Source organism: Gracilinanus agilis, chromosome 3 (genome assembly GCF_016433145.1).
Source record: "Gracilinanus agilis isolate LMUSP501 chromosome 3, AgileGrace, whole genome shotgun sequence".
Taxonomy (NCBI): Eukaryota; Metazoa; Chordata; class Mammalia; order Didelphimorphia; family Didelphidae; genus Gracilinanus; species Gracilinanus agilis.
The window spans coordinates 119,561,225-119,578,628 of NC_058132.1; the positions used below are offsets into that span (position 1 = coordinate 119,561,225).

The 17,404-nt window shown below is 39.8% G+C and overlaps 1 protein-coding gene across 1 annotated transcript in view; it reads left to right on the top strand.

Annotated features, from left to right (window-relative positions):
* The window catches only part of CYSLTR2 (cysteinyl leukotriene receptor 2), a 48,252-nt gene extending 38,021 nt beyond the window's left edge, over positions 1 to 10,231 (top strand). Inside the window, exon 2 of the mRNA XM_044666041.1 lies at positions 8,762 to 10,231. Coding sequence (XP_044521976.1) covers positions 8,807 to 9,781 — 975 coding nt within the window. The 5' untranslated portion in view covers positions 8,762 to 8,806 and the 3' untranslated portion in view covers positions 9,782 to 10,231. The remainder of the gene's footprint in view (positions 1 to 8,761) is intronic.
* Positions 10,232 to 17,404: the final 7,173 nt, after the last annotated feature.

The following is a 17,404-nucleotide window of genomic DNA, read 5'->3' on the forward strand; positions in this document are numbered from 1 at the left end:
ACAGATTTTCTTTGCATAGTAAACCTCACAGAAAAGACTTGCACTCAGGCCCATAAAGTCAGCATAGCCAACTTTCCCACCTTCTCACTCCAGCCCAGAGACCTGTACAGTTACTCTTATTAACAAAACCAATATGGATGGAGTGCCAGAGAGAGAAGAGGCCAGAGTTGCTCCTCCCATCACTTACTGAATTAACTCTTTTCCCACCATGTGGCCATTGCTCTAGCTTGCCATGACCGTAATTGTCTCTTTTCCCAGAGAGTACCATGGCCTCTATTACTATTTGTGTCCTTGGTTCTTGCCTGGCACATAGCAGGTACTTAATAAATGCTTAATGGCAGGTTGATTGATTGACTTAATAAGTGCTTCTTGAATTGAATTGCCTCACTTAATCCTGCTATTTGACTCTGAAGGTAATCCAGCACTGTTTGCTATTGTCTATTTGCACTTTTCCAGGAAGCACAGCAATCATCCTACATGCTCTCTGGTTGTTGATGTTTCTTCTCCAGTAGACTAGTAACTCTTGAATAGATGAACCCTAGAAAGATTACCTGGAATCCCTACTAGCAGTTAAAATTCTTTTTTAGTGCCTTTCTGCCCAGGGCCATACTGCTCCAGGTTTTATTTATTTCATCTGTTCTTTCATATAGGTCGTGCCCTACTAACAAAGGGCTTTTCAAGTGCTGAAGAAACTACCCTTGTCTAACTTGGCTGAAGTTTTCATTTCCCATTCTTTGCCATGCTAGAGTGAATCTGTTTACCTTCTCCATCATGAAATATTTGGGAGGTATAACTTCTTGCCCACACCAGTACCTCTCATTGATGATTTAGAGTTCAAATGGCTTCTCAAGTTCCTTTCTCATTTACTGTTCCATTTTTTTCTTCTAGGGTAGCTTGGCAAGGTCACAAAAATTAAAAAAAAGCAGCTTGGTGCTGCTTTGAGAAGCACTAGCAGAGTCAACACTGGCTCTGGGCCATTGGCAAAGATTCAAATTCCCACTACATAAACATTGGCAGATCTCCACTATCTTCAAAACAAAATGAAACAAAACCCCATCCCTTGATCTTGTTACCTGTCCCAGACCCCAGACTACCATTCTATAGATTTTCTTCCCCTTCATTTTTACTGCCTTACCAGTTGCTTACTAGCAGCTTAAAATCTGGCTTCCATCCCTATTTCCATTTATTCTAGCTCTTTGAGATGTTTCCATTCACACTAACATCCTAGTTTAGGTCCTCATGACCTCTCACTTGGACTATATTAATAGACTCCTAATTATTATCCCTGTCTTTAGTATCTCCCATCTCTCATCTAGCCTTCCTATAACTGGTAGAATAATCTTCCTGATGCAAAGGACTGATCTTGTAAATTCCTTGCTTTAAAAACAAACAAACAAATAAAAACAACTTTCTATGATTCTATGTCTAGATTCTATAGGAAAAAATGAATTCCTTTGTCTGGATTCAAGATTACCCTTTGATTCCAAACCATTTTGTCCAGACTAATTGTTCTCCTACTGGCTTCCTACCTTCCACAAATTTAGCCTGCTTTCTCTTTTTTCATACAATCCTAGTGGATATCCCCGATGTTTAGAATGCACCCCTTCTACATTTCCACCTAATTGAAAGCCCTCTTATCCTTTAATTCACCATTTTCTTCATGAAGTTGTCCATGATCAATGCCACCCCTTCCCACTTGTCCAGTCTTCTTATACTTTACTGCCCTCTGTGCACTCGATGGTCCAGTTGTATTAGCTCCCTTTGCTATTATTCCTTATATCTGATACTCCATCTCCCAATACCATGCACTGGCATTAGTTATCCTCCACGATTGGAATGCTCACTCTTCTCACTTATGACTCCTAGATTTCTTGGTTTTCTGTAGGACTCAGCTCAAATCCTATCTTCTGAAGAAGACCTTTACCTATTATCCAGACTAGTACATGCAGTTGAATAAAAACCCACATAGCTGATCTATAATTTTTGAACTATGGAATGAATAGAAGGAAAAAAGTAGTTTGGATTATCTTTGGAAAACTTTTTAGGATCTCCAAACTACTCTCTTTTTAAACAAATATTCTTTCTGTGATGCTATAAGACTGTGAATCATAGAACACCACACTTTTTCAATGAACTAAATCTGTGGATCATTCAAAGGGCAATGGAGAAATTCATAGGGAGACGAGTAATCTGCAAAACATTCTAAGTGATGAGCTTTGCAAGAAAAATGACTTAATGGAAATCAACAGAACCATATGATTTAAAATAAAGATGGATGTCACATGAGTAGGAAGTATAACCAATGGACTGCCAACATGCTCCATTACTATCCACCCTTAAAAGAAGGTCCCTGGAACATTGAGTGGACATTCTCCCTACATTTCTCCTACCCCTCAAAGAATTTACAGGAGGTCATGGGCAAGATTCTTACAGGATGTTCAATCATGGATAGACTCCATTTGGTACTACTGTTGTAAGTACCCACAGATCCTTAGAAGTATAAAAATACCAAATTACTTCTGTACTACTTTCTTCCCTCTCCTCCAACTTTGATCAGGATTTAAGTGATCTTATATTTTTACATCTAATGAGTTATATACATCCTTTTCCTGAAGCCCAAAATTACTGTTCTATATTTGAGCAAAAACCAGAGGCAAAGGAACAGCTCTAAAACTTTTCTAGTATGATTAACTAATTAATAGGCAGTGAAGTAGTTGAAGAGGAAAAAATATAAAGTATTTGTTATTTCTCTTTGAACACACCTAAGCGATAGAGCAGCTTTTATTTAACTGTAGAGCCAAATTAATTTATGGAACATCACTAAAGATTCAGTTGAAGGAAATGCATTTCCATTTGCAGCTTGAGGTCATTCAGATGTGTTAGGGAGGCTAGCAATCATTTGAAAGAGAGCACAAACCTAGGCTTGGATGGTTTCAGAATCACCAGTAAAAGTGGAGTCTTTTTAAAAAAGCATGGCTCAGGGTTGAGTTCCATCTTCTCATGTGGGAATATAAGGAATTTGCAGCAGCATAAAAATTTCAAACTATCCATCTTTCAAAGTCCTTGCTACTTTCTCCATGTAGTCTTCCTTGATGCTCACCACCAGCCAATAGCACACACTCTCTCCATCTTAGTCTCTATCTCTTTCTCCTCCTCTTTCCCTTTGTTTCTCTCTTCATCTCTCCTGTCTGCCATTCCCCACACTCACTTTATGCCTCTGTCTGTCTGTTTCTCTCTCTCTCTCTCTCTCTCTCTCTCTCTCTCTCTCTCTCTCTCTCTCTCTCTCTCTCTCTCTCTCTCTCTCTCTCTGCATGTCTTTGTCCTCTCTCTCTCTCTGTCTCTCCCTCCTTCTTGAGTAGGACTTTGTGTCTTACCCAGCTGCCCATGAATCCAACCCCACTGTATCTCAACCCAAGAACTTAGTAGTCTTCTGTTACTGATCTGGACTGGTTGACCCCTCCTTAGACAGACAGATGGCTCTCCCACACCTGCTTCCAAGGAGACATTTTGGTGTCAGACTTTGTACAGCTGCCTGCTTGGTTTAGCCCATTGAAACTCAGAACTCCTGAGCTCAAGAAATCCACCAGCCTCATCTTCCCTAGTTGCAAGAATTACAGGTGGTACATACACCACCACACCTGAGCAACAGCAGCTTTAAGGTATTTTGTTTGTTTGCCTCTTTTGAACATTCATCATCAGTTTTATATTTACTTATGGACACGCCTGGTGCTCTCTATAAGACTTGAAGGTCCCTGAGGGCAAATTCAGAGCCTTTAAAAAAAAGCCAAAACTTCATTTTTCCCTTGGTACATATACTGGTACTCACGTGGAATAGATCTTCTACAAGTATTTGTTGAATGGAATTGAACCAAACCTAAAAAATTTGTAATCTTGCACATTCTGATAAGTTTTTTCTCAGCTCAGAAATTGTAGATGTTGGGGCAGCTAGGTAGCACAATAAATAGAGTGCCAGGCTTGGAGATGGGAGGTCCTGGGTTCAAATTTGGCATCAGAATTGTAACTGTAGCTGTGTAACCCTGGGCAAGTCATTTAACCCCAACAGTCTAGTCCTTACTACTCTTCTATCTTAGAATTAATACTAAGACAGAGGGGGGGGGGGCAACTAGGTGGCTCAATGGATTGAGAGCCAGGTTGAAAGATGGTCAGTCTTGGGTTCAAATTTGACTTCAGATACTTTCTAGCTGTTTGATCCTCAGCAAGTCACTTAACCCCCATTGCCTAGCCCTTCTTGCCCTTCTACCTTGGAACTATTACACAGTACAGATTCTAAGACAGAAGGTAAGGGTTAAGAAAAAAAGAAGTCATAGATGCTCATTTAGGAAATACAGCAATATTCAAAGCATTCATTTCCCCATATGCTCTCATTGTGAGTTCTCATGAAAATTTCCAGACAAGATCCAGAATGGCAATAGTATTTTTAGACACTAGTATGTATCTGGCTAGTTTCACTCGAGAACCCATCTGCTGTCAGCAGCATAAGGTGAGAGCCAACTCAGATGCCCTGCCAAAGAGGATAGAGCGTAGCTGTGTGATTATCATAATGATAATGACAATATTTGGGCTGGGGGCTGGACCTGTGATTTTATTGATAGGAAGAAACAACTCCCTGGTGAGGAAAGTCTTTTTTCCAATGCAGGATGGCACCCTCTCTGTCACAGTTGGGCTTCCCCCCACCAAAGCCCCTACCTTCCCTCTTAGAATCAATCCTGTGCATTGGTTCCAAGGTAGAACAGAGCTAAGGCTAGGAAAGGGGGTTGAGGGTTCCCACAGCTAGGAAGTGTGTGAGGCCACATTTGAACCCAGGACCTCCATCCTTAGACCTGGCTCTCATTTCAGTGAGCTCCTTAGCTTCCTTCTATCACATAGTCTTAAAAGTGTTACAGTCATGAGAGATTAAACAAATTGTCCAAGGTCACACAGCCAATATATGTCAGAAACCGGTACTGGACCCAGGGTTTCCTAGCTGTGCTAAGCCAGCTTTCTGTCTTCTTGCCATGCTGCTTCTCAATAATAATAATAATCAAAACAACCACCACCACAATAATAACAGCTTTACAAATAATAGCTTTATTTCCTCCATCCTCACAATCACCTATGAGGTAGATGTGTTTATTATTCTCACTTTACAGATGAGGAAATGGAGACTGGGAGAGATGAAAGGATTTGCTCAGGTTCATCTAATAAGTGTCTAGGGAAGGGTTTGAAGTCATTTCTTCTCAAGGACAAGTCCAGGGTCTTATCTATTGGGCCACCTGGGTGTCTCATAAAAGGAGTCATATGTATGTATAGCACGTTAAAGATTTAGAACAAACTCTTTTCCTCACAACAAACCTGAAGGGTAGGCTGGTAGTGCTGGGTCTAGAATCAGAAAGATCTGAGTTCAAATCCAGCCTCAGATACTTATTAGCCATGTGATCCTGGACAAATCATTTTAACCTTTGTGTGCCTCAGTTTTTTCATCTGTACAATGGGAGTAATCATTCCAAGGCTTTTGTTGTGAGGATCAAATGAGATAAGTATTGTAAAAAGTACTTGGCACAGTACTTGGTACTTACTAGATATGAAATAAATGTTTATTCCTATTGCCTTCCCTGAAAGCATCATGATCCCCATTTTAGAGATGTAGAAACAAGCTCAGAAATACAAAGTGACTTTTTTTGAAGGTTTCACAGCTTGAAGTAAAGAGGCAAATTCAGGACTTGAACAAAAATGATTCCATAATTCACATGCAAAAGCAAGGCAAGTCCTACTCTTAAAAAACCTGTACTCTAATAGTGGATGACAAAAGCAAAAGGGGCTTACCATTGGTGGGCCAGTGGATAGAATGTGAGACTTGGAATCTTAAAGATTTGAGTTCAAACCCTGTCTCAGCTGTGTGACTCTAGGCAAGTCACTTAATCTCTGCCTCAGTTTCCTCATCTGTAAAATGAGGATAATAATAGCATCTAACTTTCCTGGTATTGTTGTGAGGACTAAAAGAGATGGGTGTAAATACATCCCAAACCTTCAAGCTATATAAATGCTAGATATATCAATAATCATTATCATTATCATTCACTTGCAGAGAGGATTAGTGGACAAGAATGGCATGATATATTACAGCATGTACCTAGCTAATATAGTTTCTGTGGTGTAGGATCTGCCTTGCCTAGATGACATAGCTAGGAGGCATCTAAGGTGGGATTTGGGTCCAAGTTGTCCTAACTTTTCACCTTTCGTGCCTCTGGGAGAAGTAGTACCCACAAAAGGATATCCACAAAATGGGGGTGATAATAATAGCATCTGTCTCTCAGGAGTCCTTTGAGGATCAAATGAGATAATCACTGTGAAGCATTTATCACAGTGTCTGGCATATAAATAAGTGCTATTTAAATATTTGCTGTTATTATTACTAACTTCCATTATTAAATCAGAAACACCTTCACACAGCAGGAGGGGGGGGAACCTTTCTCTCAAAGTAGGTTGAAAACTTTTGCTAAGGATGTGATTAGGATAGAGTTTTTGGAAAATTCCTTCTTCAGCATGAATTCCTTCTTCCCTATAGAGAGAAAGGATAGGATCTTTATTATCTTTTCAGTATTCTACCTTCCCTCCATAAAGCTCAAAGCTTTATTCTGAGAACTTTCAACTTGTAACATCATCTCTAAAGTTATACAGAGAGAAAAGGAAAGAGATGGAATTAGAACAGAAGTGGGAGAAAGAATATGGACTAGAATATGGCAAATTTATATTCCTTTCAAATTACAAAGAACTTAGGTCTCTGGGTCTTCCTGCTTTCTTAGAGCTGGCTTCTAATAGAATTTATATGATTCAAACTATTTTAAACTTATTCTGCATTCTTGGGATTTCTGACAGCTAAATAATAGAGCACTGGGCTTAGAATTAGGGAGATCCGAGTTAAAATCTCATCTCTGACCTCTTACTAGCTGTGTGGCTCTGTATAAATCACTTAACCCATCTTGGTTTCCTCAACTATAAAGTGCACATTATTATAGCATCTTTCTCACAGGGTTTTTGTAGGGAATAAATGAAATACTATTTGTAAAATGCTTTGTGTCTAGCATACAGTGGCATTAATAAGGGTCAGCTATTATTAGTATTAATTATAAATATTATCACTATCATCAAATTGTTATTTTGATCAAATGAAAGAATATCTGTAAAATGCTTAGCATGGTACCTGGTACATAATAGGTACTATATAAATGCTATTACTATTATTATCAGGATCAACTGAGGGAATATTTGCAAAGTGCTTAGAGTAATAGTGCCTGGCACATAGTAGGCACTATGTAAATGCTAGTCATTATTATTTTAGTGCCCGGCACATAATAGGCACTATATACTATTTATTATTATTTTTAAAAATTAGGACCAAATGAGAGAATTATAAAATACTTAGCACCTGGCATATAGTAGGTGCTATTTAAAGGCATTTATATATATATAATATAATAATGTTATTGTTATTATTATAAGGATCAAATGAGAGGATATTTGCAAAATGCTTAGAACAATGCCTGGCACATAGCAGGCATTTTCTAAATGGTGGTTATTATTATTATTTTAAAAATTTGGATCATGAAAGAATTATAAAATGGTTATTGCTGGCACATAGTAGATGCATTATAAAAGGTGCTATTATTATTACTATCAGATTTAAATAAGAAGATATTTGCAAGTGCTTAGAACAATACCTGGCACTTAGGCACTATCTAAATTCTAGTTGTTATTATTATTATTAGGATCAAATGAGAGAATATTTGCCAAGTGCTTAGAATAGTGCCTAATAAATGCTTGTTCTATCCTCTCTCCCGTCCTTTTTGGACTAAGTTTGTGTTAATAATATCTAGTACTTAGGAGGTATTCAATAAGTATCCAATGACTTGACCTACCCTCCTCTCTAAGGTACCATTATAATTTTAAAAAGGAAATGACATCCAGGGGCAGGTAGGTGGCTCAGTGAATTGAGAGCCAGGTCTAAAGATGGGAGGTTGTGGTTTCAAATCTGGCCCCAGATACCTTCTAGCTATGTGACCATGGGTAAGTCACTTAACTCCCATTAGCCCTTTACTACTCTTCTGCCTTGGACCAATATAGAGTCTTGATTCTAAGATGGAAGGTAAGGGGGTAAAAAAAAGGAAGAGTAGAGTAGAGAAGAGAAGAGAAGAGAAGAAAAGAAAGACAAGACAAGACAAGAGGGAGAAGAAAGAAAAGAGGGAAAAGAGAAGAGAGGAGAGGAGGGAAGAGAAGAGAAGGGAAGGGAAGGGAAGGGAAAGGAAGGGAAGGAAAGGGAAGGGGAAATTAGGAGAGGGGAAGAAAGGGGGAGAGGGAGAGGGGGGATTAAAGGGAAGATATTAAAGAGAAAGAGAGGAAAAGAAAGAAGGAAAGTTAGGAAGGAAGGAAAAAGAAAAAGAATGAATGAATGGAGAGATAGTAAAAGTGAAAGAGTAAAGAAGGAAAAAGAAAGAGAGAGGGAGGAAGAGAGAGAAAGGAAGGAAGGGAGGGAGGGAGGAAGAAAGGAAGACAAAAGAAAGACAAAAATAGGAAATGGCATTGGAGGAGACTTCTACAGTAGGATTATATGGATGCTTGCCAAGCTCACTGGCAGAGCTTTGGCCAGTCACCAAGGATCATTGTAGTTTTCTCCTGTCTCCTTAAAGCCTGGGAAGATGGTTTGGGCTACCTTTGGCGTAGACAATACACAAAAGACACGTTGACCTATGTTTCTGTCTTTCAGCCCAGCACACCTCTCCTCTCGGGGTTGCCGGTCGCCACAACAGAGATGGAGTCAAACCGCAGCTTCAGGGGCACGTGGGAGAACTGCACAGTGGATGGCTTCAAGAGAACTTTTTACCCTGGGGTCTACTTGGTTGTATTTGTGGTGGGGGTTTTGGGAAATGGCTTTTCCATATTCATTTTCCTGCTACCTTCTAAAAAACCCAAGTTGGTGAACGTGTTCATGCTGAACTTGGCTATTTCGGACTTCCTGTTTGTGTGCACGTTGCCCTTCAGAGCGCACTATTACCTGAGAGGCTCTCACTGGGTGTTTGGAGACTTAGCCTGCAGGATCATGTCCTACTCCTTCTATGTCAACATGTACATCAGTATTTACTTACTCACTGTGCTGAGCGTCCTGCGCTTTCTGGCTACGGTGTGTCCCTTCAGGCTCTTGCACATAACTAGCCTCAAGACAGCCTGGAGCCTGTGCGGGACCATTTGGGTCTCCATCATGGCATCTTCCACTGTCCTTCTAAGCAGTGGAGCGTCCCAGGATGGCCAGCAGACGATGTGCTTAGAGCTGACCTCCAACAAAATCACCAGGTTGAGGATCCTGAACTTCGTGGTGCTGGGCGTGGGCTTTCTCCTGCCTTTCTGCACGCTGAGCGTTTGCTACGCGCTGATGATCAAGACTCTGCGGCAGGTCCAGTTCCCAGAGTCCAGTGCGCGCATGTCTCAGAAGGCGCTGATCACCGTGGCCTTCGCCCTGGTTCTCTTCCTGGTATGTTTCCTGCCCTACCACGTCCTGAGGACGCTTCACCTAATGCAGTGGAAGGCGAATGAGTGCAATGAGCAGCTACACAAGGCTGTCATAGTCACGGTGGCCCTGGCTGCGTCTAACAGTTGCTTTAACCCTCTGCTCTATTACTTTGCCGGGGAGAATTTTAAACAGAGACTCAAAGTGATGTTCAAAAGGGGATGTTCACCGGAACAAATGCACCAGTCTTATTTGTACGTAGTTAAAAAAAACCAAGCATGAGTAAGAGATTTTAAAAAAAGAGAATATTCTCATTATTCTGTACATATTTCCCATACTACCTTGCACTTATGCCATCACGCTAACAACAAAAACACATGCATGTTGGTTGAGACTTATTTTTTTGTAGCATTTAAAAGCATGTCCTTCAGGCACACTCTAAGTGGTCAAATCTGAAAAGGTAATTTGGAAGAAAGATATTTTTACCCGAGGTAAAAATGGTTGATGAAGAATAATTGTGTTGGGATTGGTTCCCCAACCCTGTTTGTTTTAAATTCAGGGAAGTGTCTAGCAGACTCCCTATGGACACGTGGGGACTTTGAGACTACATTTCCCGTGATCCTTATGGGTTTTCGGTTTCCGGATTAAGGCTGGGGACTTCCAACATCCCTACTTATGGGGCAATTTAGTATGGGGCAATTTAAATTCTGGAGGAGGGCCTAAAAAAAGCTCTTTCTGGGTTTTGCAGATTGAAACATATTATATTTCACTTTGTTTCATATTTTTGTTTTTATCATTATTGAGTTCTCTTCTACAAAATGACTGTTTTACATAACTGCTTATTTAAATTTTATATCAGATTACTTATCATCTCTGGAAAGGGGCAGGGGAGAAAGGTAGGAAGGAAGAGAATTTGGAACAAAGAAAACTTTTTAAAAGAAAGTTAAAAATTGTTTTTATATGTAATTGGGGAAAAAATAAAATATTTTTAAAATAACATGAATAAGAAAAGAGCTCACAATCTGATGGTTCATGTGAGAAAATCCCCTCATTTGGAGGTTCTGAGTACACTCAAGGAAATTTTTGAGTTCTTGTATATAATACAGTAAACATGTTATATGTATTTTAAATATATAAGTTAAATAAAATGGCTTTTATTTTAAATCTTTGTTTTTTTTATTATTAAATTTTGCCATAATCAGAAGATATCGTGAAGCTATAGAACTGGCAATTGTCTTTTTTTTAAACTATGAGTGTCTACTGGTATCAATTCCTGGATTTCCCCTACTTTCTTTAGTAGTTAGTATTAGATTCATTCCACTGCTCAGCTCATGCTGACCTCAATCCACCATATCCTCTCAAGGGAAGGAGAGATAGTTCTTCCTTTCTGCATCAAGGCAATAGGTCTTGCCATCCCATTAGGACCCAGTACAGAGACAAGGAGTGTGCCTCTGCTGAAAACTTGGCCTGAGTTCAAAGGATGCCACCCTTCTGGAGAAGCGCTCAATTAAGAAGCCTTAGGAAAATGAGATTGGTTTCTTCAAGCCGGGAGAGGCAAAGTTGAACATGAAATCTCAACTCTTCTAAGACCAGTCTCAATCCCAGCCCATGCCTATCACCAAAGCTGGGGGAAAAGCATCTGTGATCCCAAGGCAAAGGATGACTATTCTTTCCTATATGTATTTTAATTAAAACACTTGAATGTTACCATATATCAGAGCTTTTAACTCTTCACTAAACTACGTGTGACTTGATGTATCATAAAGTGAAAAGGTCTCTTTCAAGGAGAGACAGGATGGAGAACTAGAATCCATCCTGGCTTTAGAACTGAGAACTCAGGTTTGAATCCTAGAGCAGCTAAACACTACTTTTAAACTTGGACAAATGACCTAATCCCTTTGGCTACAAGTTTTCTCATCTGTTTAAATGAGAAGGTAAAATTAGCTGAGCTCTAAGGTTCCTTATAACCCCCATTCCTTATTCTGATTTTTCTTGCACTAAAATACATACGTTAAAAAAAAATGACCATAGAAAGCAATCTTAAGTAGTATAAAAAGTGGCCTTAAAACATGCCCAACTTTAGATACAATGTGCTCCATATTCTTTGTGTTCCATACCCCAGGTGACTATCTACTTTGCCTACACCTAGTCCTACCTCTTCCCTGAGACAAGTTAGACAGAAAAGTGAAGACATTTCTGGATGTCTTCAAATAGGTTTGGATATTTGTGAAACTATGATCTATGAAATATATTGAACCAGTGTCAATGAACCTTGTTTTAAATTTGATAACTATTTCAATATATTTCAATATAATTGAGTTTCTTTTGTAACCCTGTGAAGTTTATTTTATGTATTTAGAAACATAATTCTGAGAAGGGGTCCATAGGCTTCACCAGACAGTCAGAGGGGTCCAGGAAGCAGAGAAAAGTTCAGAACTGCTGCCCTAGAAATTCAAATATGCCTGGGAGAAAGTGGCTTATCTTTTGGACAGGCTCTCCAGATGGACAGACCACTTTGTATTTCAGGAGAAATAAGCTCTTGCTAGGGCAACATGAAACATATTTGGAGGCTGTCAACAACATGCTCCTCAGGGAAGCTGCCAACTGGCAAGTTACATAGTCATGATGGGAAGGCAGGTGGGAAATGTACTTGTTTACCTGCTTATTTATCCCAGGTTTTTAAGCAGAACCCAATTTGGAAGGAAGTGGTCCTGGCTGGTCAATTCCTGAAGAGGCTGACTAGGTCAGCTTAAGACAATTTGGTTCAAATGGGGGTATCATTGACCTTGTGTGCATTGACCCAAAGTACCAGTGGATCTGGGACCATATTCCCTTCCTATCAGAACTGACTTAGTCTTTCCCCTCCATTTCTTCCCTACTATATCCACCAACACCATTCCTTCACCTGGAAGGGTTCATATAAGAAAAGGGAAGCCAAATACCAGCTGACTTGCACAGAACAAAACGAACACTGGTTCTTTCATGTCTTCTAGTATCAGAGGACATGGGTTCAAATCTTGCATCTGTTAACTTACTCCTTGTGTGACCCTGGGCAAGTCACAACTTTCCTGAGACTCAGTTTCTTCCTTTGTAAAATGAGAAAATTGGATTACATGGTCTCTGAGGGGTCTTCAAGCTCTAGATCAATAATCTTCTACTTTGAGCTAAAAGTAAAATTAGAAATTTTTCTTTTTTAGCCTGAAACGAAAAGAATTAAGAAGAGAATTGGGAGGTAGGACATTTAAGGCACGAAGCTAGCCCACTTGTTGTATATGCCTTCTATCTGATTGGTTTTGGAGATATACTCAGGACAAGGGATGCCATGGTCATGGGACTCTGGAGATGATAGCCCTCTTTCAGAGTCCTCCTTTCCTCCCAATGCTTTTCCATGTAAGCGTCAATCTGCAACCTCTCACGGATTATATCTGTAGTTGACCCAAGTGTGGTTGTTTCATATGATGGACTGGGCTAGTAAAGGACTGCTCATGGTGATTACATGGGAGGGAGCTCAGAGGGAGTGACTTCTGGACATATAGGCCATACTCGATTTATCCATGAGAGTCCTTTAATTCAGAGGAGTTAAATAAACTGTCCATTGGCAACATGACCTACAACAGTCTTGAGTGTGGCCCAAACCTGATTAAAATATAACTGGGAAAAATTTAACAAAATAAATAAAAATTCAATAAGACATATTTAATGTTACATTTTAAAACTAAATCAATACAGGGCTGGCAAGAATCCTCATGTACAGATTAGTGGCTCCCATTTCTATTTGCGTTTCACACCATTGCTCTAATTGTTTGCTGTACTGGAAGGATTGATGATTCAGGAGTGCCATGTTTGTTAAAAGAAAAAAACATGCAGGCTGGCAGTCTACTTGGCTAATCTTTTCTGATCTCAGGCAAATGAATATCCAAAGATGGAACTATCCAGGTGGTGGACTTGTGTAGCTGTGGAGGTGGTAGTAATATTCACTGGCATGATAGTGGCTGACAGCAGAGGCATCATCTGCAATGGAGATAGAAAGACAAGTTACTCTAGGACAGTGGTTGCTTTAAGGAGTAGAAATAAATGCTAACCAAGGATTTTAAAAAAGCATGGGTCCTGGAATCCTGGCTGAGCAACACATCCAGGAGAAAGTTATACCCACAGAGAACTTTATGTGAAGCCCTCAAATGAAGAAAAAGACTTCCAGGGTCAGAAGTTAAGAAGTTCCCCTATACTATATATACTCTCTGCATGTGAAACTCAATATCATTTTATTCTAAGTTTGTCTCCACTCATCCTCTCACAGATTCTATTTTTATTTGCAGGAGAATTTCACTCTAGCATTTAAGTAAATGTCTTTTCTGAAAGCTATTTAGCTCTAGTACCTGATTGTTTATAAGGAGCAGAGTAGTAGGGGCTCAGGAGCTTCAAATGTTAAGAGTTTTATTATACAGGGCTTCTCGTTACCCTTAGAATTCCAATAGAATAGGTCATCAGTCATACTCTGGGGACACCAAAATTTTAGTAAGAAGTTGAGTGGGGCGAGTGACCTTAGAAAGAATGCTACATGTGTAAACACTGCCACTATAATAATACCTACGAACACTGATATATCACCACTGCCAGCTCCAACACCTCTGTGTACTACACTGCACCAACACCTTCGAACATATGCCACATACTAAAATATAAAAATAGATCTAAGAGATCTAAGACCAAGTATTGCTGCTACTCTGCCTCAATCAATCTTTCCCTTATATACTCCACCCCCCCAAGTTCACAAGATGCCTTTCCTCAAAAGCATATTTTTTCACACCCCACATAGAGGCTGGTTTCCACATACCATGAAACCATGTACAGCAGCCCCTTCTTTCTTTCTAACTCCCTTTAAATATCTCAGCAGAAATGCCAGTCCAATCAAATGCTGCCTGAATCAATTGTTTCTGACAGTAGCCTAAGGAATCTCTTTCCCATATTATATGAAGCCTATTCTACATTCTCTGATACTTCCTAGCTCTTCAACACTCCTATCTCCTATCAGGTCTGATCTTCCCCTCTCTTTTCTTAGAGTAGGGGTCACCCTTGCTTCTCCATTTATTTTGGGATGCAGAAAGGGTGAAATGACTGGCACTTTTAAAATTTCCTTTTTCTATGCTTTAGGGAGTTAGAAAAGTCCAGTTTTTTTACTGGGTTGATAAGTTTGAATAAGAAAAGTCTAGGGCCTTAGAGGGTCTTTGCCCAGTACTTCCTGAATATTTTTGTGAATTGTCCTTCCTTTTTACTTCCCTCAAAGGCCTTAGTATTGCTAAGAGTCACTAATATTATCCACTCTGCTCTCCCTTCTTCCCTCTACCTAAGAATTGTGATAATGAGATTAAATCTACCCTGCTCATCTTTAGATTTAATTATCAAAGGTGAAAACATCCCCATTTAACTCACAAGTTGGGCGGTCTGTGACCCATGTATGTTAGAATGAGTGATAAATCAGAATTTACTGACTGCCTCCTGGGCAGTCCTAAAAAAAGCATCTGTTGTGATTGGACATGCAAACTAAGAGGAAGGCACAGGAAGTGACACAAAATAGACCCCTTTAAAAAGAGACCTCAGTGAGCAGCTGGGCTCTCTCTTCTGGTTCGTGAGTGGGACCTGAAGGAGGCTTCTGGTTCATGTTCTGGACCTGGGACCCTGAGACCTCGGTGAGACTGTTCTTAAATCTCTCTCTTAGAACTACATGTGGTGAGTGAAGAAGGCTGACTCCTTTAACCTTCCAGGAGGTACTAGCCTCTGGGAGGCTCCCTTGATTGGGAGAAGCCCTTGTGGCTAAAACTCTTGTTAATTGACTTTTAGATTCTGACTGGGCCTCTGGGGCCCTGCAGGAGTAAAGCCCAGACTTGAATACAAATCTCTTATTCTATCCTCTTCTCATCTCTCTACTTCCACTCTCTCCTATATTTTGTAAATACATTTCCATAAAAGTCATTTTGACTTGATGTTATTCTTAATTGGGGATTGATAATTATTCAGTCCCCTGGTGACCAACCTTTTAATATTTACCCAATAAAAACCCCTTTTCACCCCTTACAGCAGGAGGGATTAATTTAGAGGCATATACAAAGCTACTTAAGTCTCCATCAGAGAAGGATGAATGTTGGTCAATTCTTTTCTGCCAAGGAGTGTCTTTATCTTGGGAAGGGGCAATACCTTCCTCCAGTGCCTTTGGAATAGAGCTGTTGTTACTTTGCTGAATTTATAAGAAAGCATCTCATTTTCTAAAGACATTTTAAGGTAGGTGCATTGCCCAAGAAAAATCATCATGGCTTGCCATGTGACACATCTCCATGACTTTTTGGTGACTCAGTCATCACACTTGCCAGTATTCTGGAATGTAGGGTCTTGAACTCATTGAGGACCAATATATTTTCTTGCCATCTGTTCACTTTTCAGAGATATTATCTACTCACTAATCATCTAATTTTCTTTGGCAAAGAATTTAGAAAGAAATAAGATTTTAGCAGGCCTATCTCCTTTCTATCACCAGTTATCATTATTCCTTTCCCCTCCAGACACTGATTGTATTGCTTCTTTGATCTTTCACTTGCCTAGCCTAGCTAAAAAAAAACCAAAAAGCACTCTTTTTGTCATCCCTGATGTACATCATTATGCTTAGTTTCTTTTTAGTTTTGGTGGTCCTGACACTAATGTTAGAGGTGCCAATCCTATGTATTCTTCTTCTGTTACATGTCTTCACTTCCATCTCTAGTATTTATTCTTTTGAAAAATCTAATCTCAATCAAGGTATATCACTTGTCCTTTTCTTCCTCATGAGAATCTTTGGAGTTTGTGCCAAAAATTCATTTTCGTGAATGTACCCTGAATGGGGCTTGCCATTCTCCCATGGAAATTTGGCCAGTCAGGTCCCTTGCCTATAGATTGGGCAGTTTACCCAGGGTGCCCATAAATAATCATGAATGGATTTCCAAAAAAGAAGCCAGAGGGTAGTTATATCAAGGTCAGTCTCTATCTTTTCCAAGAAGCAGAACTAGTTTCAGTGATGTTAGAGATGGGAGAGGACCATGTGCTGCTGAAAAAAACTTGAGAAAGCACAAAACTTTGCTGATGAGGTCCACTATAAAAATATGTTAAATAATCTCACCTAGGTCCCAGGGGATGACAAGGTAGTCCTTTTACATCTCCATAATCAATTCACTATCCCGCTTAACATAATAACTTATCAAATGCTTTTCTTCCCTCTCCTCTGGCTTTCTCTCTCTTCACTCTCAGCTGAGAATCTTGCCTCATATTTTACTGAAAAAGGGGGCCATTTTTCTGAGAGAACTCCTTCTTCCTTTCCCCTCATCTCACATTACACAGATACCTTTTGTCACATTCTGCTCCTTTACCCTTACCTCATCTTATGAGGTGGCCTTTCTCCTCCAAAGCACATAAGTGATCCCAATCCATCTCATCTTCTTCAATAGATGGCTCCCTTTATTATTCCCAATTCTCCTGTTTATCTTCAATTTCTTCATATCTACTGACTGCTTCCCAATTGTCTACAAATACTCCATGTTGTTCCCATAGTCAGAAAAACTTCAGTCCCTGCTAGCTATTGTCCTACACGTCTCTTCTCTCTCACGGCTAAACTCCTTGAAGAGGCTATCTACAACCACAAAGCCTCCACTACCTTTCCTTTCACTCTTTCCCTTAACTTTTTCCAATCTGGCTTTTATCTCATCATTCAGTGAAAACTGTTCTCTTAACAGTGATCTCTGCCTTACCACCACTAATGGTCTTTTCTCAATCCTCATCCTTCCTGACGTCTCTGAGGCATCATCAATCATCTTTTTCTTGATACTCTCTTCTCTCTGTTTTCACATTACTTTCTCCTGGTTCTCCTCCTACTTTTATGACGAG